The sequence below is a fragment of the Hylobates moloch genome, unplaced genomic scaffold, assembly GCF_009828535.3.
Source record: "Hylobates moloch isolate HMO894 unplaced genomic scaffold, HMol_V3 SCAFFOLD_2, whole genome shotgun sequence".
Lineage (NCBI taxonomy): Eukaryota > Metazoa > Chordata > Mammalia > Primates > Hylobatidae > Hylobates > Hylobates moloch.
Window position 1 is genome coordinate 87883250 of NW_026652277.1, and position 26634 is coordinate 87909883.

Here is a 26634-nt window from a genome sequence, read left to right on the forward strand (position 1 = left end):
AAAAAAAAAAAAAAAAAAAAAACAAGACTTGTGTGTCAGACTGAAGTTCAACAATCCTTGCCATCTTCCTGGGCAATGACAGAGGATAAAAAGTCGTAGGAGGCCTTGGCTGAATTTCAGCTCAAGTGAATCTTTTCACTGAACACCCCTTCCAGTGAGGTTTTTTCTTTCTTAGGCAAAGAGGAATTTAGGTCTCGCCAAAGAAACACAGGAAACTAGTACTGCAATACCTAGGCCTTAACTGCCCTATTCAATATGGAAAATGGAACCTGCTGCTCGGCATGACTCGACTGTGAGTGCCCTTCATTCTAGGCTAAAAACAAAAGAAAAAAGTGATTGTGAGAAAAGTTTCCTGAGATGTAATTATAAGTTAAAAGTCTCATTTATGGTGCAATTTGATATATTGTTTCATTATATATGAAAGGTACAAAATTCTCCTGTTTCATTAGAATCATCTGAGATTTTGTTGGTTTGACTGCCTGTTTTGTTTTCTTTTTGCTTTGAGTTTGCAGCCTTCACATACAAACTAATGTATTTCTCATTTCATTTCTCCCCTAGGGAGGCTCATTTTTTTCTTCCTCATTGTTAACATATTCTGCTTTCTCCTATGCAGGCTGGGAAAGAGATCCAATTTGACACTTTACGCAGTTTATGGCAATATTCCAGTAATGATATATTTCAGCCTTCATTATTGATAACCACTTTGCTTGATAAGGACAAGTTATATTACCAGCATCATTCTCCTCTATGGCCATTTTCCCAATTTCAAATTTTTCTCACAAATTCATGCTCAGCAGTAAAGTATCTTTCTGCAGATCCCCTTCTAGATCTGAGCCTTCAGTGTCCTCCATCAACTCAAAACCAATTTGCCCATGATTTGATGTATCTGTTTTTCTCCCCTCAATCTTTATTATAATAATTATTAAGACCTTCAGTCCATACTGGGATTTTTTTTTCAATTCCTTAGAATGTTTTTTCATGAATTCCTATGCAGACTTGCCTGACTCTCTTTCTTCTTCCTCTTCACCCTAATCTCAACACACCTTGTGTGTAACACGCACCACCCAAGTAGGGCTGGGATTAGAGTGAAGCAAGTAAGGCACTAGTGTCAGGTGCAAAATTTAAAGGGAGCCAAAACCTCAGGAATCAAGATAATATGTAAATGTAATATTTTAAAAAATTAAAGTACCAAAGTACCAAAAAAAAACCATGGTACATGGCTCATCATTTACCATGATGAACACATGTCAAAATTGTAAATAAGGATAGGCTGTTGCTTGTTTTATTGTACTATTTTGTGACAGGAGCAGTCATTTCCTATCTGCCCATGGTTCCTGGCCTGTGAGGCTCTTTCATCCCTCTGCAGGTGGGTTTATAAGGGTTGACATGGGCACCAACAGATCAGGCAATGTGAGACTTCATATATTGTTAGGTTTTCTTTTATTAACGCATTAGCACTTTTATTAACTTTTTCTTTTTGGTTCAAAATATAAGAGAATATTTTGATAAGTGCATATAGAGGTGCACATTTTCCCTTTTGCCTCAGAATTCAGTATGGCTCAGCACAAACAGAAGGAAGTCTTGCTAAAACCACGTCCTATAAAGGAACTGCTCTCCAAGCTTTGTCCAGCCTGGAGACAGATAATGGAATAGTAGGATTGAAATAGTCCATAAAACAACATAAGCAAAGATACAGAGTATTTATGAGGATGACTAAAGGATTTGTTTTAAGTCACTAAAGCATTCTCTTAGATGAGAAATTTATTAATTTTTTTCATGTATTAATTGAAATATAAATACTTTTTAGCAGGATTCTGCAATTGGCTTCTATTTTTTTTCTTCCCTAATGACTCAGCCAATCTGTTTAAAGTTATGATCTCTGATCTGGTCCCACCTGGAAAATGCTGGCTACCTGTGTGTATTCCCTAGCCAGACAGTTCTGCCTCTCTCTGCCTCTTTAACCATACAAATGTGGTGTCTGGGACACCCTTGTTCTCTGCCTACTGCATCCTCTCTGCCAGGGGCAGCATTTTAAAGTCCCTTTTTGGTGGGAAGGTTCCCTTCCTTAGTTGATCCATATCATTCAGAATCTAACCAGAAAAACAAAACCACTTCAGACATTAGGTTGCCATATTCTAGACCAAAATCACAAATATCAGGAATTCCAAATGGCTCAAACTACTGTTTACAAAAAAAGAAATTTATCTTTATTTGTTTATATTTAAATGACAAAAATTGTATATATTTATTGTGTGCAACATTGTGGTAGGCTGTTCTTGCATTACTGTAAAGAAATACCTGAAGCTGGGTGATTTGTAAAGAAAAGAGATTAAATTGGCTCACCGTTCTGCAGGCTGTACAAACATGGCACCAGCATTGGCTTGGCTTCTGTTGAGGGTCTCAGGAAGCTTGTAATCATGGTGGAAGATGAGGTGGGAGCAAGCACGTCACATGGCAAGAGTGGGAGCAAGGGTAGGGGAAGTTGCCATGCTCTTTTAAACAACTAGATCTCACATGAACTACCAGAGCAAGAACTCACTCCTAGCCAAGGGGATGGCACTAAGCCATTCATGAAGGATCTGTCCCCATGATCCAAACACCTTCACCAGGGCCCAACTCCAACACTGGGGATTCACATTTCAACATAAGATTTGGAGGGGATAAATATCCAAACTATATCAAACATGATATTTGGAAATATGTACACATTCTGTAATACCTAAATGAAGCTAATTAGCATATGCATTATTTTGCATACTTATCATTTATTTGTAGGAAGAACACTCTCTACTTGTAGGAATTCAACTTTTTAAAAATTCCTCATACAGTGTAAGTCAGATCATATGGTATTTGTCTTTCTGTGCCCGGCTTATTTCCCTTAACATAATGTCCTTCAAGCTCATCCATGTTGTTACAAATGATAGCATTTTCTTCTTTTTTAAGACTGAATAGTTTTTCATTGTGTGGACAATTTTGTTTATCCATTCATTTGTTAATGGACACTTAGGTTGATTCCATATCTTGGCTTTTATTAATAATGCTGGAAAGAACATGGGAGTGCAAATATCTTTTCAACATATTGATTGTATTTGCTTTGTATATATACCCACTAGTGGGATTGCTGAGTAACATAGTAGTTCTATTTTTAATTTTTGAGGAACTTCCATACTGCTTTACTTAATGGTTACACTAATTTACATTCCCAAGAACAATGTGCAAATGTTCCCTTTTCTCCGCATCTCACCAGCACTTTTTATCCTTTGTCTTTTTGATAATAGCCATTCTAAGAGATATGAGGTGATATCTCGTTGTGGTTTTAATTTGCGTTTCCCTGATGATTAATGACGTTGAGCAGTTCTTCATATACCTGTTGGCCATTTGGGTGTCTTCTTTTGGGAGCAATATCTGTTTGTGTGCTTTGCCCGTTTTTTAGTCAGGTTATTTGTTTTTTTGCCATTGAGTTTTTTCAGTTTCTTATATATTTTAAATATTAATTGCCTTTCAGATGTATGGTTTAAAAATATTTTCTCCCATTTCTTAGGTTTATCTTCACTCTGTTTCCTTTGCTGTGCTAAAGGTTTTTAGTTTGATGTAATCCTGTTTGTCCGTTTTCACTTTTGCTGCCTGTGCTTTTAGGGTTGTATCCAAAAAAATCATTGCCCAGACCATTGTCATGGAGATTTTCTCCCTTGTGTTCTTCTGGTAGATTTAGAGTTTCAGGTTTTACATTTAAGACTTTAATCCATTTTGAGTTGATTTTTGTATATTGTGTGAGATGAGGGTCTAATTTCATTCTTCTGCAGGTGGATAGCCAGTTGTCCCAAACCATATATTGAAGAGACTGTCCTTTCCCCATTCTGTATTCTTGGCAACCTTGTCAAAAATCAATTGGCCTTAAATGTGTGCATTTTATTTCTGGGCTCTCTATTCTATTCCACTGGTCTGTATGTCTGTTTTTATGCCAGTACCATGCTATTTTGATTACTATAGCACAAATACACAGGTCATTGTACTTCAAAACTGTCCCTTTATTAGCTGCACTTAATTAAAAGCAGAAGGCTCTCTCCCTATGTATTAATTCTAAAGTTGCTATAGGATTGCTTATTCATTATATTGCTTAGTATTTTATTGAAATTGATAGATTTGGGTGCACCAGGGATATATCTCCTTGTGCACCCAAATCTATCAGTTTCAATAAAGTACTAAACAGCATAATCATTTGAGATAGTTCCCATTTAGTGCTGACATCTTCTTGATGTAGTTATCCATTTTAGCTGCCCTTGAATTGCAGCAATTTCACTCTATCTTTTTACACTAACTCTTATCTATTTTCTTGTTTTCCTCTGCCCCAGGGACATTCTCTAGATGAATGGATGACTAACTAAATGGATGGAGGGACGGATGATAGCAGATGAATGGATGCTAATGATAATAATGATGTCACTAGATTTTAAAGATGAGGGTGTTCCTCACCCTTTGGTGACAGTAGAAACTATATAAAGTGCTATGGTTAATGCAGAATCATAGCTACAAAATGTGAACCTCCTCAATGTAACATTTTTTCTTGAAACCATAGTTAAAATGTTACATTAAAAGTAAAAAGAGGTGATTTGCTCAGAAAAATAGTCATTATTTGGGCATTCTTTGTTGCAAGTGAGGAGAGTTGTTTGAATACACACACACACACACACACACACATATATATATATATATACACACATACATTTTTTTTTTAAGACAGAGTCTTGCTCTGTCACCCAGGCTGCAGTGCAGTGGCACGATCTCAGCTCACTGCAACCTCCACCTCCCAGGTCAAGCAATACTCCTACCTCAGCCTCCTGAGTAGCTGGGATTATAGGCAAGTACCACCATGCCTGGCTAATTTTTGCATTTTTAGTAGAGACAGGGTTTCACTATGCTGGCCAGGCTGGTCTCGAACTCCTGACCTTGTGATCCACCCGCCTTGGCCTCCCAAAGTGGAATACATTTTCTTTATTCAGATGGTAAATAACAGTCTGTTGCCTGAATTATTCAGATTTCCTTCTTAACATTCACATGACCTCAGCATTAACGCTTTGCAGAATGCTATAAATTCTTCCCCCACCACCACCTTCATCCTACAATATATCCTATACAGCTGAATTTTTAATGGCTTAATGTTAATATATGATTAGGCTATGATTTCTTCAAATACAGTTTGTTTTCCTTAATCCTGAAAATTTCTCAACATCCTCTGTAAAATAAAAGTGGAAGAAATATCATATTTTAAATACAATTGTCAATACCAAGGGCATGAAATTAGTCATGTAATGCACTAAAGGCAGCTCAAGTATCTTTTGTAAATCACTTGAGGATGAGTAATACTTAGAAATTTGAGTTTGAAATAGCTCCTTCTGGAACTACTAAAGTGTCCCCCAAAAAGTTGATGCTTCTAAACTATCTTTTAAAAACAGAAATTTAGAATTAGTCTCTTGCATTCTTTCCTTCTTTGCACTCAACAATTCCCTCTAGCTGATAGAATGTGATGTGCTGTAGTAACATCTTCAAAACATGTATTTACAGAACCAACTTACAGCATGCTTTGATGCAGGAAGTGATTATTTGAAGTGGCTGAAATACAAATGTCTTCTACGACTGTAATTTGGCAAAAGCACTAAAAACTATCTTACCAGTTCTCTTTTTATGAGGGATTTATATTCCATTAACATCTAAGCAAGGAAAGATGTTGACTAGCTTAGACTGACAACACCTGGAAATTCAAACATGATTTTTCACATGTATTTGCTTTTTAACAAGTTCTTCAGCTATACAGCAGAAAAAGTCGTTTATTTTTCCCAAATGACACTCCTTGATGTAAAATGCATTTTAAATGTCAAATGGAAGAACGCCTCTAAAGGAACTTCAATGTGATCACATTATGGATTTTTTACTCATCAGAGTTCAAAGCTACTGGCTAAAGTTGAATTTTCTTCCCTTTAATTAAATTAACTCTAAAGCAGCATTTCCTCTTTATGGACTTTACTAGATTTTGGTATTAAGCATAGAATGTTTGTGCGGTTCTTCTTGACCTAAGACTTTACCAGCAGACTATCTATAATGAAGAGACACCTGTGGATCATTAGGATGTAAGAGGCTTGAGGGCAGAAGAAAAATGCTGTAGTATATCCTCCACAGGGGCAGATCAGAACCAGGGCTGCGTCGTCGTGCTTCATCACTAAATTTCCCCCTGACAAATTGTGGAACCTTTCCTCTACCAGTGTTCTCAAACTCTTCCATGAATCAGAATCCCCCGAAAGGCTTCTTAAAACACTGACTTCTGGGCCTTACCTTCAGTCTTACTGACTTAGTAGGTCTGGAGTCGGGACAAATTTGCATTTCCAACACACTCACAGGGTTCTCTAGAGGGACAGAACTAATAGGATATATGCATATATGAAAGGGAGTTTATTAAGGAGAATTGGCTCACATGATCACAAATTGAAGTCCCACGATAGGCCATCTGCAAGTTGAGGAGCAAGGAAACCAGCCCGAGTTCCAAAACCTCGAAAGTAGGGAAGCCAACAGTTCAGCCTTTAGTCTGTGGCCAAAGGCCTGAGAGCCACTGGTGTAAGTCCAAGAGTCCAAAAGCTGAAGAACTTGGAGTCTGATGTCTAAGGGCAGAAAGCACCCAGCACAGGAGACAGATGAAGGCTACAAGACTCAGCAAGTCAGCTTCTCCCACCTTCTTCTGCCTGCTTTATCCTAGCCACGCTGGCAGTTTTTGGATGGTGCCCACCCAGATTGAGTGTGGATCTGCCTTTCCCAGCCCACTGACTCAAATGTTAACCTCCTTTGGCAACACCCTCACAGATACACCCAGGAACAATACTTTGCATCCTTCAATCCAGTCAAGTTGACAATGTTAACTATCACACTCGTATATTATGAATATCCTGCTCTCTTCCATGCCTTTGCACATACCATTTTCCTTTCCTGATATACCTTTAAACCTCATGTTTAAGTTTTTTTGGAAAAATGTTTCATAAAGTTTAATATACAGTAAATCAGGATGGATTCTCTTTTATATATATCTAATGTATACTGCCCTCTATTTCATATTCATAAATCCAATTTCTCCTTCAAATTTGCACATTTTGTGGCACATCTTTTTAAATATCCACCATTCCATAAGTGTGTGACCGTGTCTGAACCTATCCTGCTTGAAGCATATTAGGCATAGTTGACCAGACCTACCATTCAGGTGGTACCCGAGTAGCTAATCCCCCAATACAGTGTGGAATCAGATTTTCATTTCTCATCCTTGATTCAATCCGCTTTTTCTTATTACAAATGCTTTGACTCTTCAGTCTTTCAATTTCTCCATTTGCCTCATTAATTTCAGCATTAACCTCACAATTTTATCTTTGCTCACTTATATATTTTAGCAGTTGTAATACTGCCTGGCACATACTAGGCTATCAATGTCTATTTGTTGAATGAGTGGATAATTAACATTTTCTATCTCTATAACATTCCAAAAAGGAAGATAATAACTTTCTTGTAATTATAAATAAGAATGGATTTGTTTGATATAAAATTAAGAATTTGCTGGTCATGCCCCTTAAAGATATAAAGGAGTTGGATGGAATCTCTTCTTTTGAGAGTTTTTGACATGAATAAGCAACCACTTGAGGCTTATGGTTCAGCATATATATGTGACCCTTTCTAGCAGCATTTGAAATAGCCTTTCATCTGTACTTGTTCCTCGCACATGTTCATCTTCTGCTTTGTCTTCTTCTGGCTACTAATGGGGCTTCTAGCATCTCCCACCCACTTACCTCACTTTGGGCTTCAGATGGACCTGAGTTCATCTACTTTGGGTTGGACCATATCATTTGTGGCCTTGCCTTTGGACAGCCCTCCTACCTAGAAAGTGACCACAATAGCTACGTACTCTACATTTGGCAGCTGGACTTAGAAATAATGGACTGCCACATACACATACACGTAAACACACTCCATACCTTCACAGACCCACACACACACTCTAGCATAACAGTTATTTTAAATCTTTTCATTTTGCATAGTTCAGAGTGAAATGAATGGCTTTGGCTTTTAGTGTTTGACTTTCCTATTGTAGTGCAAAAATACAGTGTTGGACTGCTCTATGTCACTACTATGTCTAATTTTTTCATATGAATTAGATGAAAACATGATTATTTAAAATACACTTACAAACAGTGATAAGGTTTGGATAATATTTTTTCCAAAGGAATTGACTATAACCTTAGTAGCTTCAATCTCAAAACGAAAGAGAGTAGGAGTCTTTTAAAATCACATTTAAATAGGGTTGCTGGACTCAGCAAAGAAAAATACAAGATGTCCAGTTAAATTTAAATTTCAGATTAAAAATAATAATTTTTAGTAAATATATGTTCCAATGAGCATCCTGTATTTTATCAAGCAACCCTATAATTAAACAGCAAATTGTTCCATTAATGAAATAACTTGGTTAGGTTTATTGTGAATGTGAGGGATTAATATTAAGATGTCACAAGAAACATCTTTTTTTCGGCTGGCAAGATGGCCGAATAGGAACAGATCCGGTCTGAAGCTCCCAGCAAGATCAACGCAGAAGGCAGGTGATTTCTGAATTTCCAACTGAGGTTTCCCAGCTCATCTCATTGGGACTGGTTAGACAGTGGGTGCAGCCCACAGAGGGTGAGATGAAGCAGGGTGGGGAAGGGCATCACCTCACCCAGGAAGCACAAGAAGTTGGGCAACTACCACCCCTAGCAAAGGGAAGCCATGAGGGACTGTGCCGTGAGGAACGGTGCATTCCAGCCCAGATACTACACTTTTCCCATGGTCTTCACAACCCACAGACCAGGAGATTTCCTCAGGTGCCTACACCACCAGGGCCCTGGGTTTCAAGCACAAAACTGGGCGGCCGTTTGGGCAGACACTGAGCTAGCTGCAAGAGTTTGTTTTTCATACCAAAGTGTTGCCTGCAACACCAGCGAGACAGAACTGTTCACTCCCCCAGAAAAGGGGCTGAAGCCAGGGAACCAAGTGGTCTATCTCAGCAGATCCCACCCCCAGTGGAGCCCAGCAAGCTAAGATCCACTGGCTTGAAATTCTCACTGCCAGCACAGCAGTCTGAAGTCGAACTGGGATGCTTGAGCTTGGTGGGGGGAAGGGTGTCCACCATTACTTAGGCATGAGTAGGCAGTTTTCCCCTCACAGCGGAGGCCACCAAAAAGTTCAAACTGGGCGGAGCACACTGCAGCTTGGCAAAGCTGCTGTAGCCAGATTGCCTCTCTGGAGTCCTCCTCTCTGGGCAGGGCATCTCTGAAAGAAAGGCAGCAGCCCCAGTCAGGGGCTTATAGATCAAACTCATATCTCCCTGGGACAGAGCACCTGGGGGAAGGGGCGGCTGTGGATGCAGCTTTAGCAGACTTAAACGTTTCTGCCTGCTGGCTCTGAAGAGAGCAGCAGATCTCCCAGTACAGTTCTCAAGCTCTGATAAGGGACAGACTGCCTCCTCAAGTGGGTCCCTGAACCCTGTTTCTCCTGACTGGGAGACACCTCCCAGCAGGGGTCGACAGACACCTCAAACAGGAGAGCTCTGGCTGGCATCTGGCAGGTGCCTCTCTGGGGTGGAGCTTCCAAAGGAAGAAATAGGCAGCAATCTTTGCTGTTCTGGTGATACCCAGGCAAACAAGGTCTACAGTGGACCTCCAGCAAACTCCAGCAGACCTGCGGCAGAGGGGCCTGACTGTTCAAAGGAAAACTAACAAACAGAAATGAATAGCATCAACAACAACAAAAAGGACGTCCACACGAAAACCCCATCCGAATGTCACCAACGTCAAAGACCAAAGGTAGATAAATCCACAAAGATGAGGAAAAACCAGTGCAAAAAGGCTGAAAATTCCAAAAATCAGAATGCCTATTCTCTTCCAAAGGATCACAACTTGTCATCACCAAGAAAACAAAACTGGACAATGAGTTTGACAAATTGACACAAGAAGGCTTCAGAAGGTGGATAATAACAAACTCCTCCAAGCTAAAGGAGCATGTTCTAACCCAGTGCAAGGAAGCTAAGAACCTTGAAAAAAGGTTAGAGGAATTGCTAACTAGAATAACCAGTTTAGAGAAGAACATAAATTACCTGATGGAGCCGGAAAAAACAGCACGAGAACTTCGTGAGGCATACACAACGTCAATGGGCAAATCGATCAAGCGGAACAAAGGATGCCAGAGATTGAAGATCAACTCAATGAATAAAAGATTAGAGAAAAAAGAATGAAAAGGAACGAACAAAGCCTCCAAGAAATATGGGACTATGTGAAAAGACCAAACCTACATTTGATTGGTGTACCTGGAAGTGACACAGGGGGAGAATGGAACCAAGTTGGAAAATGCTCTTCAGGATATTATCTAGGAGAACTTCCAAAACCTGGCAAGACAGGTCAACATTTGAATTCAGGAAATATAGAGAACACCACAAAGACACTCCTCAAGAAAAGCAACCCCAAGACACATAATCATCAGATTCACCAAAGTTGAAATGAAGGGGAAAATGTTAAGGGCAGCCAGAGAGAAAGGTTGGGTTACCCACAAAGGGAAGCCCATCAGATTAACAGCAGGTTTCTCTGCAGAAACCCTACGAGCCAGAAGAGAGTGGGGACCAATATTCAACATTCTTAAAAGAATTTTCAACCCAGAATTTCATATCCAGCCAAACTAAGCTTCATAAGTGAAGGAGAAATAAAAACCTTTACAGACAAGCAAATATTGAGAGATTTTGTCACCACCAGGCCTCCTGAAGAAAGCACTAAATATAAAAAGGAACAACTGGTATCAGCCACTGCAAAAACATACCAAATTGTAAAGACCATCGACACTATGAAGAAACTGCATCAACTAACAGGCAAAATAACCAGCTAACATCACAATGACAGGATCAAATTCACACATACCAATATTAACCTTAAATGTAAACAGGCTAAATGCCCCAATTAAAAGACACAGACTGACAAATTGGATAAAGATTCAAGACCCATTGGTGTGCTGTATTCAGGAGACCCATTTCATGTGCAAAGACACACATAGGCTCAAAATAAAAGGATAGGGGAATATTTACCAAGCAAATGGAAAGCAAAAACAAAGCAGAGGTTGCAATTCTAGTCTTTGATAAAACAGACTTTAAACCAACAAATATCAAAAGACAAAGAAGGGCATTACATAATGGCAAAGAGATCAATGCAATAAGAAGAGCTAACTATCCTAAATATATATGCACCCAATATAGGAGCAACCAGATTTACAGAGCAGGTTCTTAGGGACCTACAAAGAGACTTAGACTCCCACACAATAATAATGGGAGACTTTAACACCCCACTGTCCATATTAGACAGATCAACAAGACAAAACTAACAAAGATATTCAGGACTTGAACTCAACTCTGGGTCAAGCAGACCTAATAGACATCTACAGAACTCTCCACCCCAAGTCAACAGAATATACATTCTTCTCAGCACCACATAGCACTTATTCTAAAACTGACCACATAATTGGAAATAAAACACTCCTCAGCAAATGCAAAAGAACAGAAATCATAACAAACAGCCTCTCAGACCACAGTGCAATCAACTTAGAACTCAGGATTAAGAAACTCACTCAATGGCTGGGCACAGTGGCTCATGCCTGTAATCCCAGCACTTTGGGAAGCCGAGGTGAGTGGATCACAAGGTCAGGAGTTCAAGACCAATCTGGCCAAGACAGTGAAATTTGCCAGGCATGGTGGCTGGCTCCTGTAATCTCAGCTACTCAGGAGGCTGAGGCAGGAGAATCACTGTAACCCGGGAGGCAGAGGTTGCAGTGAGCCGAGATCATGCCACTGCACTCCAGCTTGGGTGACAGAGCAAGACTCCATCTCAAAAAAGAAAAAAAAGAAAAAAAGAAACTCACTCAAAACGATACAACTACCTGGAAACTGCACAACCTGCTCCTTCAATGACTACTGGGTAAATAACAAAATTAAGGCAGAAATAAATAAGTTCTTTGAAACCAATGAGAACAAAGACACAATGTACCAGAATCTCTGGGACACAGGTAAAGCAGTGTTTCCAGGGAAATTTATACCACTAAATGCCCACCAAAGAAAGTGGGAAAGATCTAAAATTGACACCCTAACATCACAATTAAAACAGTTAGAGAAGCAAGAGCAAACAAATTCAAAAGCTAGCAGAAAACAAGAAATAACTAAAATCAGAGCAGAAGTGACGAAGATAGAGACACGAAAAACAATGAATACAGGAGCTTCAAAAAATCAATGAATACAGGACCTGGTTTTTTGAAAAGACTAACAAAATAGACCACTAACCAGACTACTAAAGAAGAAAGGAGAGAAGAATCAAATAGACACAGTAAAAAATGCTAAAGGGGATATCATCACTGATCCCACAGAAATACAAACTACCATCAGAGCATACTATAAACACCTCTACACAAATAAAGTAGAAAATCTAGACAAAATGGATAAATTCCTGGACACATACACCCTCCCAAGACTAAACTAGGAATAAGTCAAATCCTTGAATAGACCAATAACAAGTTCTGAAATTGAGGCAGTAATTAATAGCCTACCAACAAAAAAAGCCCAGGACCAGATGGATTCACAACCAAATTCTATTGGAGGTACAAAGAGGAGCTGGTACCATTCCTTCTGAAACTATTCCAAACAATAGAAAAAGAGGAAATCCTCCCTAATTTGTTTTATGAGGCTAGCATCATCCTGATATCAAAACCTGGCAGAGACACAACAAAAAAAATTTCAGGCCAATATCCCTGATGAACATTGATGCAAACATCCTCAATAAAATACTGACAAACTGAATCCAGCAGCACATCAAAAAGCTCATCCACCACGATCAAGTCAGCTCCATCCCTGGGATGCAAGGCTGGTTCAACATATGCAAATCAATAAACGTATCCCATCACATAAACAGAACCAATGACAAAAGCTACATGATTATCCCAATAGATGCAGAAAATGCCTTCAATAAAATTCAACAGCCCTTCATGCTAAAAACTCTCAATAAACTGGGTATTAATGGAACCTATCTCAAAATAATAAGAGCTATTAATGACAAACCCACAGCCAATATCACACTGAATGGGCAAAAGATGGAAGCATTCCCTTTGAAAACTGGCACAAGATGAGGATGCCCTCTCTCACCACTCCTGTTCAACATAGTGTTGGAAGTTCTGGCCAGAGCAATCAGGCAAGAGAAAAAAATAACAGGTATTCAAATAGGAAGAGAGGAAGTCGAATTGTCTCTGTTTGCAGATGACGTGACTATATATTTAGAAAACCCCATCGTCCCAGCCCAAAATCTCTTTAAGCTGATAAGTCTCAGGATACAAAATCAATGTGCAAGAATCACAAGTATTTCTATACACTAGTAATAGACAAACAGAGAGCCAAAGCATGAGTGAACTCCCATTCACAACTGCTACAAAGAGAATAAAATACCTAGGAATACAATTTACAAAGGATGTGGAGGACCTCTCCAAGGTGAACTATAAACCACTGCTCAGGGAAATAAGAGAGGATGCAAACAAACAGAAAAACATTCCATTATCATGGATAGGAAGAATCAAGATCTTGAAAATGGCCATACTGCCCAAAGTAATTTATAGATTAAATGCTATCCCCATAAAGCTACTATTGACTTTCTTCACAGAATTAGAAAAAAACACTTTAAATTTTACATGGAACCAAAAAAGAGCCTGTATGGCCAAGATAATCCTAAGCAAAAGGAACAAAGCTGGAAGCATCATGCTACCTGACTTCAAACTATACTACAAGCCTACAGTAATAAAAACAGGATGGTACTGGTACCAAAACAGATATGTAGACCAATGGAACAGAACAGAGGCCTCAGAAATAATGCCACACATCTACAATCATCTGATCTTTGACAAACTTGACAAAGGCAAGCAATGGGGAAATGATTCCCTATTTAATAAATGCTGTTGGGAAAACTGGCTAGCCATATGCAGAAGACTGAAACTGGACCCCTTTTTATACCTTATACAAAAATTAACTCACGATGGATTACAGACTTAAATGTAAGAACTAAAACCATAAAAACCCTAGAAGAAAACCTAGGCAATACCATTCAGGACATAGGCATGGGCAAAGACTTCATGACTAAATCACCCAAAGCAATCACAACAAAAGCCAAAATTGACAAATGGGATATAATTAAACCAAGGAGCTTCTGCACAGCAAAAGAAACTATCATCAGAGTGAACAGGCAACCTATAGAATGGGAAAAAGTTTTGGAAATCTATCCATCTGACAAAGGACTAATATCAAGAATCTATAAGAAACTTAAACAAATTTACAAGGAAAAAACAACCCCATCAAAAAGTGGGCAAACGATGTGAACAGACACTTCTGAAAAGGAGACATTTATGTAGCCAACAAACATATAAAAAAAAGCTCATCATCACTGGTCATTAGAGAAATGCAAATCAAAACCACAATGAGATACCATCTCACACCAGTTAGAATGATGATCATTAAAAAGTCAGGTAACAACAGATGCTGCAGAGGATGTGGAGAAATAGGAACACTTTTACACTATTGGTGGGAGCGTAAATCAGTTCAACCATTGTGGAAGACAGTTTGGTGATTCCTCAAGGATCTAGAATGAGAAATACCATTTTTCCCAGCAATCCCATTACTGGGTATATACCCAAAGGATTATAAATTATTCTACTATAAAGACATGTGCACGGGTATATTTATTGCAGCACTGTTCACAATAGCAAAGACTTGGAACCAACTCAAATGCCCATCAATGATAGACTGGATAAAGAAAATGTAGCACATATATACCATGGAATACTATGCAGCCATAACAAAGGATGAGTTCATGTCCTTTGCAGGGTCATGGATGAAGCTGGAAACCATCATTCTCAGCAAACTAACACAAGAACAGAAACTAAACACCGCATGTTCTCACTCATAAGTAGGAGATGAACAATGAGAACACATGGACACAGAGAGGGGAACATCACACACTGGGGCCTGTCATGGGGTGGGGGACTAGGGGAAGAATAGCATTAGGAGAAATACCTATTGTAGATGACAGGTTGATGGGTGCAGCAAACCACCATGGCACAGTTATACCTATGTAACAAACCTGCACGTTCTGCACATGTATCCCAGAACTTAGAGTATAATAAAAATATAAATAAATAATAAAAAGGGAAAAAAAGGATGAGTTCATGTCCTTTGCCGGGACATGGATGAAGCTGGAAGCCATCATTCTCAGCAAACTAACACAGGAACAGCAACCCAAACAGCGCATGTTCTCACTCATAAGTGGGAGTTGAACAATGAGAACACATGGACACAGGGAGGGGAACATCGCACACCTGTCGCACGGTAGGGGAGGGATAGGGGAGGGATAACATTAGGAGAAATACCTAATATAGATGATGTGTTGATGGGTGCAGCAAACCACCATGGCATGTGTTTACCTATGTAACACACCTACATGTTCTGCACATGTATCCTCGAACTTAAAGTATAAAATTTAAAAAGATGTCACAAAGGGAAATGGCCAGAAATTTATTTTTGTTGATTGATGACATAATGTGGAAGCCTATTTTAAACAGGTTAAAGTCTACATAGTAAGAAAGGTGTGAGTAATGAAATGCTGGCAAAAGAGCAAAATGAAGACACATATCATTGCGCTTCTTGCCAACTCTTATCACCTGCAGGAGCAGAGATCACATTATAAGAACACAGATTCAAGTGCATTTCCCATGGCACAAAAAAAGTCAAATCAAATCCTTTCAATTTATCATCCCAGATCTGTTTGTGGATATTTTAGTCAACTCAGACTTCCATAATGAAATATCATAGACTGGATGTCTTAAACAATAGAAATTTATTTCTCACGGTTCTCATGACCAAGAAATGCCAGATCAAGGTTCTTGCAGATTTTATTCCTGACAAGGACTCTCCTCCTAGTTTGGAATTTGTTGCCTTCTTGCTATATTCTCACATAGCAGAAAGAGAGATCATCTCTCTTGAGTCTCTTCTTGTAAGACCACTAATTCCATTCATGAGGACTCCACCCTCGTGACCTAATTACCTCCCAGAGAGCCATGTCCAAATATCATCACACTGGGGATTAGAGCCCGAACATACAAGTTTTACATGGACACAAACATTCAGCCCATAGCAATGGAGATTTTAATAAAACTTTAAGTGTATCTCCAGAGAGATCTTAGTTATTAGGTAACATTATTTCTCACAATTGAGTGAATTATGAGTAGACACACGCAGGTACCCTCCCCAGGTGAGAGAAAAGAGGGTGCTTCTCTGAAATCTGGCATAACTCACCAACAGACAGGTTTTATTTTAAGAAAGTAATAAAACTAATATAATTCCAACTTTCAGAGCTGTTTATCACTTGGAGTTTCAGTTTTGGTAAATTTCACTGTAGTAAATTAGCTGGCTGGGAGTCCAAAGATTATATCTGCATTCAGACAGTCCATTTATCATGCTTAGCATTTGGATTTCAACAGAGCTTTCCTGCATATTTGCCAAAAGGCCACTGAAGAAATCACAAAAAGCTCCCTGTTTTGTTCACTTAATGCCTTAAATATCATCAGTGGCTCTGGATTTAGGTTTATGGGAATATTTTAATAATTCAACAATCTGTTTATCTGAAAGTTTCCACCACTTTCTTAGTTTAGAAATATTTATTTTCCTTTTGTACGAAAAAAGGGGTAGACTTCGGTAGTTCAATGTGTACTTACCCAAGGTAGCAATGCAAAATGGTGATAGAAATTGTCAGAGTATAATAATGTAACTGTGGCAAAGGTTTTTCACTTCATTTTATTATTATTATTATTATTTTGAGACAGAGTCTCCCTCTGTCACCCAGGCTGGAATGCAGTGGCATGACCTTGGCTCACTGCTACCTCTGCCTCCCAAGTTCAAGAGGTTCTCAGGCCTCAGCCACCTGAGTAGCTAGAATTACAGGCGTGTACTACTACACCCAGCTAATTGAGAGGTTTTAAATATTAATAAATAGCAAGTTGTATGGTCAATGTAACATTCAAATTATATGTTCACCAATACCTTTATACTCCCAGTATCATTTTGCAAATTGACAAGCTATTCAATTAGATTACTCAATTTTGGAAAAGCATAATTTAAATTTTAAGTGGTAAAAATACCAAAACATCATTATTGTAACCAAAAAAAATCCAATTGCATAAAATGCAGACTTGCATTATTGGAAAGGGAATAAAATTTCTGGGCCAAAACTGCACACCTAGTTGTCTGGGAGTTCTATATGGGGATGAGGGATCTAAATCTGTTCCAATGCCAGCTGCAGTTGGTTCCCAGGTGTATCGTGTCTGACTAGGAAGTAATTCCAGAAATTCTAGTTAACTGGTACTCTTTTAGTCTCATATATCAAGAACTACTGGGCCTGAATAAAATGGGTACAGGGATCCACTCTTTTTCTCCCTAGGTTGGGACATAGCGCTGCCTGCCCTTTCTGTTCCAATTTCTCTTCTTTAAAAAAAAAAATGACTATTGAAGTGATCTACCCAAATGCTATGTATTTTCTTAAGTTAAGCTTAATTTTGGATTTTCTTTTTTTCACTTTCTATTCTTTGGGGAATACTTGGACATAATGAAATTGTACTTCCTCCACAGACACTTCTTGGTCTCCACCTGCTATGGCCTCTACCTCCCTACCAGAAACTCCACCTTTCTTTACGGCATCAAGCATCTTCTCTCTGACTGATCAAGGCACCACAGACATAATGGCCACTGACCAGACAGTGCTAGTACCAGGGCTCACCATCCCCACCAGTGATTATTCTGCAATCAGCCAACTGGCTCTGGGAATCTCACATCCACCTGCATCTTCAGATGACAGCAGGTCAAGTGCAGGCGGCGAAGATATGGTCAGAGACCTAGATGAAATGGATCTGTCTGATACTCCTGCCCCATCTGAAGTACCAGAACTCAGCGAATATGTTTCTGTCCCAGATCATTTCTTGGAGGATACCACTCCTGTCTCAGCTTTACAGTATATCACCACTAGTTCTATGACTATTGCCCCCAAGGGCCGAGAGCTGGTAGTGTTCTTCAGTCTGCGTGTTGCTAACATGGCCTTCTCCAACGACCTGTTCAACAAGAGCTCGCTGGAGTACCGAGCTCTGGAGCAACAATTCACACAGCTGGTGAGTGGGCACTGCTCACATTCCCCAACTCCTTGTCTCTTCTTTCTTTGTTGTTGTTATTTTATAATATAATTATTGGCTGTCTTGAGCAATGAGTGTTAGTAGAGACAAACTGCCAAGACAGCTGTTGCTGAAGACATTGAACTGGAATTTTGAGATGAATTCGGATCCAATTGGGGAAGTGAGTTCTGTGGTAGACAAATGGGAAGACACCGCCACCCAACCTTGTGGGAACAAATTTGTTCTTAAACTCTTTTCATTATAATCCTTCCTAACTTAGTTAATCCAGGAATAATACATAACACTCAAGCACTGAACATGGTATCTAAAAATAGAGTGAACATTTTCTAAATTATATCAATCTCATGAAAGGGTACAAAGTTAGAATGGTCCAGCACAGATGAGGCTGAGAGTTCAGGAGCAAGGGTTCCTTTCTTGGTTCCCCTTAAGTTCTTGTAAACCTAAAAAATGACTAAGTGGTTTATCATTCCTGGTCCCTAACAAAGAAAGTGAAAAGATAATTATTAAGACATATATCTTTGATAATAAGATACTCCCAAACTCACATGTTTATTTTGTTTCCACATATACAATAAGAAATGTTGAACTGTGTAATACCTCTACACATTCATGGCTAATTAAAATAAATTGCACATATCACACAGATTGCAGAATGTCTGACAATAATAAAAAATTCTATACTTCATATAAGTTAAATCATTACACAAATTAAAATCCACATGAAACCCAATTTCTCAAGTGAACATTTGCTTTAAAGTAAGACTTTATCTGTGCTATCTCCCTACCCCACACCATTTATAATGAGGTGAGTAGATATGGGGAGAGTCTCAGGGAACAGAGTCCCAGTGAACCTGTTACAGAAAAGTGGTCCTAATCCAGACCCCAGGAGAGGGTTCTTGGATCTTGCATAAGAAAGAATTCAGGGCAAGTCCACAGTGCAAAGTGAAAGCAAGTTTATTAAGAAAGTAAAGAAATAAAAGAATGGCTACCCCATAGACAGAGCAGCCCCGAGGGCTGCTGGTTGCCCATTTTTATGGTTATTTCTTGATGCTATGCTAAACAAAGGGTGTATTATTCATGCCTCCACTTTTTAGACCATATAGGGTAACTTCCTGACATTGCCATGGCATTTTTAAACTGTCATGGTGCCGATGGGAGTGTAGTAGTGAGGACGACCAGGGGTCACTCTCATGGCCATCTTGGTTTTGGTAGGATTTAGCCAGCTTCTTTACTGCAACCTCTTTTATCAGCAAGGTCTTTATGACCTGTGTCTTGTGCTGACTTCCTCCCTCATCCTGTGACTTAACTGTCTGGGAATGCAGCCCAGTAGGTTTCAGCCTCATTTTACCCAGCTCCTATTCAAGGTGGAGTTGTTCTGTCTGCCTCTGACAAACTAACCATGGTATGTTAATTAGGGTTCATGCTAAGCTGCCATAATGAAGAGGTAAGAATATAGTGACTTTCATTCAATACAAGTTTATTTCTCTTTCACTTGATGGGTAGGACAGCTTTGCTCTACGATGTCATTCAGGGACCCACACTTCTTCCATCCTATAGCTCTGCCAACACCACGGGCATTTCCTCATTCACATGGTCAAAGCTGGGTCATTGGTACATCCCTGTTTCCACTTGTGAGAAGCAGAGAGGAAGCTGAGGGAAAGCAATTTTCTCCTAAGCAAAAGACACCAAAGTTGCCCACATCATATTAGTGGGAACTAGTCACATGGCCATCCTTGCCACAACGGAGGCTGGAAAATGTGCTTTCTAGATCAGCAGCCTCTTTCTATGAAAAAGAGGAAAATGGATTTGGGAGAAGCAGCACCTAGCTATCTGCACAGTAGGTGAAGACAGGAAATCTCTACCCCAGGCCAAAGCAATGCTAAGACACCAAGAATGAGGCTAGTCAAAGTAAGTAGGTGACATCAGGGGACAGTAGCTTGAAAAGGGAAGTACCACAATTTGTTTAAAATTTTATTTTACTCACACAAAAACCTTGTGAGGGAAGTACCAGAATGTGGGGCTGGGTCAGAGTCAAAATTGTGGTGGGGTGGGGACAAGGGCAAATAAAAAGGAGGTGTGGGTCATGCCCAGGAGGTTGGCGCTTGCATCTCTGTGCTTTCAGGGTTCATAGTACAATTCATGAATGGGGGAGCTCACTTCCAGAGCCAAGGACAAGGTGGACATCACTGAGTTTCAAACATTTCTGAAAAATGATCTCTAGGATGGCGTGGCTCACAGGAGGCAGATGTGGGAACGTGAAACACGATGCCATGGGGCATACTGTTGAGATTATGACAGTTTGGAAAGGGCTCACTAGGGAACCACTTTTTGTTCTTCCTCACAATTCAGATAAGGGCACTGAGGTACAACACAGTGGTTACAGGGCTTGATGAAGTTCACATGGCTAGTTAGGGAAAGTTCTAGGACTGGCACCCAGTCTCCTAACTGCCAGTTTCCTGCTGTTTCCACTACACCACATTTGTGTTGGCAGGGAAACGTTTACTGCATAGAGAGACATGCTGATGTTTAAGCTGTTATTTATTTTAATAGGTCATTTCAAAGTGGATGCATCCAAATAGATGTCCCATTTACATAGACACAGGTCAGTCTGCTCCTGGGCTCAGTTTGGAATATGTTTTTATTTACTTTTTTTTTTTTTTTTTAATTACTGAACTTGGCATTCCTGCTTTGCTAATAGCATTGGCTCAGGTTTTTAAAAATCATCTGTTCTCACAATTCACCGTGAAAAAAATCACAGCCATCCATCTCAATACACAGAAAGGTGGAAATATGGAACTAATCACTGCAAATCAACCATTAGGTAGTGCTGTTCTGGTCTCACATTAAATCCAAAAACAAAATTCAAAATAATAAAAAGGAACTAAAATATATGCCTCAGTTAATGAAAAGTGAGTGTAAGTGGAATTAGCAGCAGCTGAGCACTTAGAACACAGTTAAGAGGAAACTATCTTTTATTTTGCAGCTGGTTCCATATCTACGATCCAATCTTACAGGATTTAAGCAACTTGAAATACTTAACTTCAGAAACGGGAGTGTGATTGTGAATAGCAAAATGAAGTTTGCTAAGTCAGTGCCGTATAACCTCACTAAGGCCGTGCATGGGGTCTTGGAGGATTTTCGTTCTGCTGCAGCCCAACAACTCCATCTGGAAATAGACAGCTACTCTCTCAACATTGAACCAGGTAAAAGAATCCAACCCAGAAAGTGGTGGAGATGTTTTGTTCATTTTATTTCGTTCTGTTTTTAAGCACACATTTCAATCTTTAGGCCACAAAAATCAAACTGAAATGACACCAGATGAAATAACCTTTTGGAAGCTATGGTACTCATCATTAGAAAGGGTAGAGTCCAAAGACATGCAAGTTAACATTTTCCTGTATCAAAAAGCAATGAGCAAGCACACCTTTTGTTGCACAACCTGAGAGCTTTAATTTTAAGTTTAATCAGAACAAAACTTTTGCTGTGTTTAAGAGATTTTTTTTAATGTAGCCCACAGCCAAGCTAATTTACATTCTGCTAGAAGTCAAAAGCACTTTCTCAGTGCTCTGCAACCACCTCGGGGCTTCCTACCTAAGCAATCTTTCAATCACAATTCATTATCAGAATAGCTACTTCATCATGTAATTCAGGATCAGAGACAGCATTCTAAGGAAAGAAAAATAATCATTAGGTAGAAATTCAAACTTGGAGAAAGTCACTTCGCCATCACCAAAAAAAAAAGAAGAAAATAAATTTGCTTTTTGGTTGTATGCTACAGATCAGCTTCCATGTGAAGATTAAAGCAAAGAGTTAGACAAGGAGAAAACTTTTAAAGACATGGGAGCTTAGCCCAAAGCCACATAAGAGAAAGCAAACATTTGCTCTGATAATAAAGCAAAGTGTGTGCACCATTGTAACCAGCTGTGACCAAATTGGGACCTGTTTTTACCATTAGTTTCAAAATTCTGTTTTCTAACCAATTGAAAGAAGTCCTTTATTCCCTGGGGTGCAAGGCAGGGAGGGCTCCCGATTTCTGCCAAAGCTTCCTCCCAGTCAAATTCAAAACAAAGCTTCCTAATTGGCTATGAATTAGTGGAGTGAATCTTTAACACCCTCTCTGGCTCTCTGTGGACTAACAACGAAAGCAGAAGGAAGAGGCCGTGGGCAAAATGCAAACCAAAAAGGCTCAGTGGGAGACATTTATATTTGATAGAGCAGGACTTTGAGCAACTTTAAGCAAAATGCCTCAGTACCTTAGTAAACAGGATCCTTAAAAAGACAGACCGCCTGTAGGCATTGAGCCTGGGAGCACTTACCTCCAAACAGGAGCAGCTAAGTAAGCCCTGTGGACCCCCTAAGAAATCAAACACCTCCTAAATGCCAGTAAGACACTGCCTCTTCCCCAGAAAACTACTTCAGAACTGAGAAGGAACCAGGGGTCTTTGCCAGTTAGGATCAGAAGGCTAATTTCTTCAGCCAATTGATTAAGCTAGCAGGAAGTATATGGGGAGAACTTGGAAAGTACTGAAGAAGTCATAGCACAATCCCCTGTCTTCCTTCCTCCCTCAGGGAGCTGACAGCTTACTTAGGGACCCATCCACCAGCGCAAGGTCAACATCAGGAGCCAAGCTGAGGTGAGGGATAACCCAGGTGTGCCGCTGTAGGGAGCAGCTTCTCAATGTAGATGCCACTTAAGTAGTGCCTTAGAAAGAGGGTGGGAAGCTGTTAGTGCACTGCCAGGGCTGTATAAGGGACACTGTTGATATTGGAAGCAAGCACAGCATAGTAATGGTCTTGGGGATCCCCAGCCCTAAATGTTGAATCTTGTGTGGTAACTGCAGCACTCAATTTCTGCAAATGGAAAATGGAGAAATTTTGGCCAAGTTTGGTGGCTCACACCCATAATTCCAGCACTTTGGGAGGCCAAGTAGGTGTATCACTTGAGGTCAGGAGTTCGAGATCAGCTTGGCCAAAATGGCAAAACCCTGTCTCTACTAAAAATACAAAAATTAGCCTGGCATGGTGGTGGGCGCCTGTAATCCCAGCTATTCGGGAGGCTGATGCAGGAGAATCGCTTGAACGCAGAAGGCAGAGGTTGCAGTGAGCTGAGATTGCGCCCACTGCACTCCAGCCTGGGCAACAGAGCGAGACTCCTCTCAAAAAAAAAGAAAGAAAAAGAAAAGAGAAGAAAAGAAAATGGAGATAGTAACATTATGAGGACTAACTGAAAGAATATTTACAATACTTAGCATAGCACTTGACAAATTGTAGTTACTTAATAAACATTAGTAGTTACTATTGCAACATTGTCATAATTGACTATCAATTTGTGACCTGCTTAAGGTACCAGCAAAAAACAATAAAAAGTAGCATGACAAGGTATTTGTGGAGGGGGTGGAACTGAAATTATTTTCACTAATTTCTTGTGAATAGTTCTGCTATGCAGCTTTTCTTCCAAGAAGCCAAAGGTGGTAAGCATGAGATGGTGCTAACATCAGTTTCACTCCCTGCAGTCACATTTATGCTGAGCTACCTAAGAATGCCTCCAGCCTACCCAGTGAACTATGGCATACACGCCTAACTCTTTTTTTTTTTTTTTTTTTTCTTGAGACGGAGTCTCGCTCTGTCGCCCAGGCTGGGGTGCAGTGGCGCAATCTCGGCTCACTGCAAGCTCCGCCTCCCAGGTTCACGCCATTCTCCTGCCTCAGCCTCTCCGAGTAGCTGGGACTACAGGCGCCCGCCACCACGCCCGGCTAATTTTTTGTATTTTTTTAGTAGAGACGGGGTTTCACCGTGGTCTCGATCTCCTGACCTCGTGATCCGCCCGCCTCGGCCTCCCAAAGTGCTGGGATTACAAGCGTGAGCCACCGCGCCCGGCCCTAATTCTTATTTTTAGTGGTGGAAAAGTAGGGGAAAGCCAGTGCCTGCTGGACAACCTGGGAAATTACTTGCTTGCTTTCCAGAGGTAGTTCAACCCTGAGCCTGCACCAACTCAAATACTTTTGAAGAAATTAACATGTAAAGCCAGGAGAAGCAGTGAATCTGAATGAAAACTGTTGAATGTTGAATGACCACTCATGGTAACTACAAGGGAGATACTTTGCAAAAGCCACTGAATGTTACACTAAGCACTTCGGTGAACTTATAGTTCATACTCTATTCCTTACCAGATACCTGGAGAGTCACAAAATCTAAATTGTATATACATTGAAAACTCATAAAATAATAACTCTATGCAAAAGGCCTGCCAAAAATTGGCTATGTTGCACCAGTCAGGACATAGTGATGCTTGTCTTAAGTGATGCTTAGAACATCATTAAGCATCAGCCAGATGATGATGGTTCAATCAAAGTGTTTGAGGACAGCAGAATTAGAAAGTCAGATATGGATTTTATAAAGTTAAAAATAATCAATGAACTGTATGGATTCATCTATGTAAATCCAAATGGGTAAATCCAATATCCAAAATGGTTCCTAATTATACTACACTATGCATAGCTAGAAGCCACTGTGCTAAACCGCCCTCAAAGGTTTTCCTTCCAGTCAACAGTGAGGGGAAGGAGGAAGGTACCAGCAGGCAGGGAGGAGCAGGCAAGGAATAAAGGGGGGCACGGGGAATAGTCACTGACTCTGTGGGCTCCTTCATGCACAGCTGGGGATTCTGGTTTAGATATTTCACCAAACGCGAAGGCTGGGTTCACCCATGTAATCAGGAAGTGGGCGCTGGACTGATGATCAAGACACTGACCATCTTCTACATGCTTAATCCAAAACAGCATTCATCCACCACCATATAACACGTTAATGCATGAAAATCCATCCCTGCCCAAAGGAATTTGCACTGTAGTAGAAAAGAGACATCTTAGAACTATGCTGGGATCAAAACTACATCTTTTTCATTCCAAAAGACTTTTTAAGGACAAGTTTCTTTTGTGCCAGACTTCCTACAAATTCCTGTGGGCTTGGGCATCACTAAGGGATGGTCCCATGATGAAGAGAGCACTGAGTTTTCTTTAAGTCTCATTTTGTTAAGCCTGAACAGAAGAGAGAATATAGGAGTAGAAATAAATGAAAAGAACTCTAGTCCCTCCAGGCTGGTCAATGAGACAGCCTTCGGCCGGGGATAGCAAGAACTAAGCAGCCAGCTGCAGCCACTAAAGTCCAGGGCTGGGGAGACAGAATACCAGCTGTATTAGTCTGTTTGTATTGCTATAAAGGAATACCTGAGGCTGGATAATTTGTAAAGAAAAGAGTTGGCTCATCTTTCCGCAGGCGCCAGCATCTGCTTCTGGTGAGGGCCTGAGGCTGTTTCCACTCATGGTAAAAGGCAAAGGGGAGCCAGCATGTGCAGAGATCACATGGTAAGAAAGGAAGCAGAGGAGAGGGCAATGCCAGGCTCTTTTTAACAACCCAGTGCTGGTGGGAGCTCACAGAGTGAGAACTCGCTCACCCCTCCCTCCCAGGAAGGACATTAATCTACTCATGTCATGAGGGATCTGCCCCTACGACACAAACACCTCCCATTAGGCCCACACTTCCAGCATTGGAGATCAGATTTTTAATATGAGATTCAGAGGGGACCACTAACCATGCAGGGCACACAGCAGTACGAGCTACCATTGGAGGGTGAGGCTGCTGAAGAGGAGGAGATAGCGGACACCAAAGTGTGTGGTAGTCAGGTGCACAAACGCAGATTCACGAACACCACCCTCACTCACACCTCCTTTTTCCATTCAAACTCTTGTTCCAATCCAGGGAGGAGACAGTACTAAAACCCAAAAATTCTCACCACCATTGCTTTTGAATAGAGTTAATTAACTTCATAATTCTATGAATCTGCATCTCTTATAAAACTTTGTGAACATGAAATTTAAAATACTGTTCTAAAAAAAAGCCTGTACAGTTACAGAAAACTGTTTCTAGCATCAGTACTCCTATACAATTTTAGTCTGGGGAAATACATACAAAATTATTATAAGAGAAATGCATATCTAAATTTTAAAACACATTAAGGGAAAATGTGCAGATGATTCTCAATCATTTTCTTCCTCTTTTTTAAATCTAGCAATATGACAGCTATTTTGCTCCTGGTTTTTCAGTGTGATTGGCTGATCCAAATTTTCTCCTTTTGGTGGTATATTTGCGTGTGAGCAATCATGGTGACTGACAGGTGAGCTGATTAAAATGTCCCTAGTACAACCAACCAGTGCAACCAGCAGATCGTGCTGTCTCTCAGGACCCTGGATCCGGAGTGAAGATAATTACTTCAGATTCCTAGAAAACAAGGACTCAAATTCCAATTTACACAGCTCTTGGCTCTATTGCTGGTGTGGACTT

The 26634-nt window shown here is 40.1% G+C and overlaps 1 protein-coding gene across 1 annotated transcript in view; it reads left to right on the forward strand.

Moving 5' to 3' along the window:
* IMPG1 (interphotoreceptor matrix proteoglycan 1) overlaps window positions 1–26634 on the forward strand; it is a 142323-nt gene that overhangs the window by 92667 nt on the left and 23022 nt on the right. Inside the window, exons 13-14 of the mRNA XM_032152857.2 lie at window positions 17744–18276; window positions 21281–21500. Coding sequence (XP_032008748.1) covers window positions 17744–18276; window positions 21281–21500 — 753 coding nt within the window. The remainder of the gene's footprint in view (window positions 1–17743; window positions 18277–21280; window positions 21501–26634) is intronic.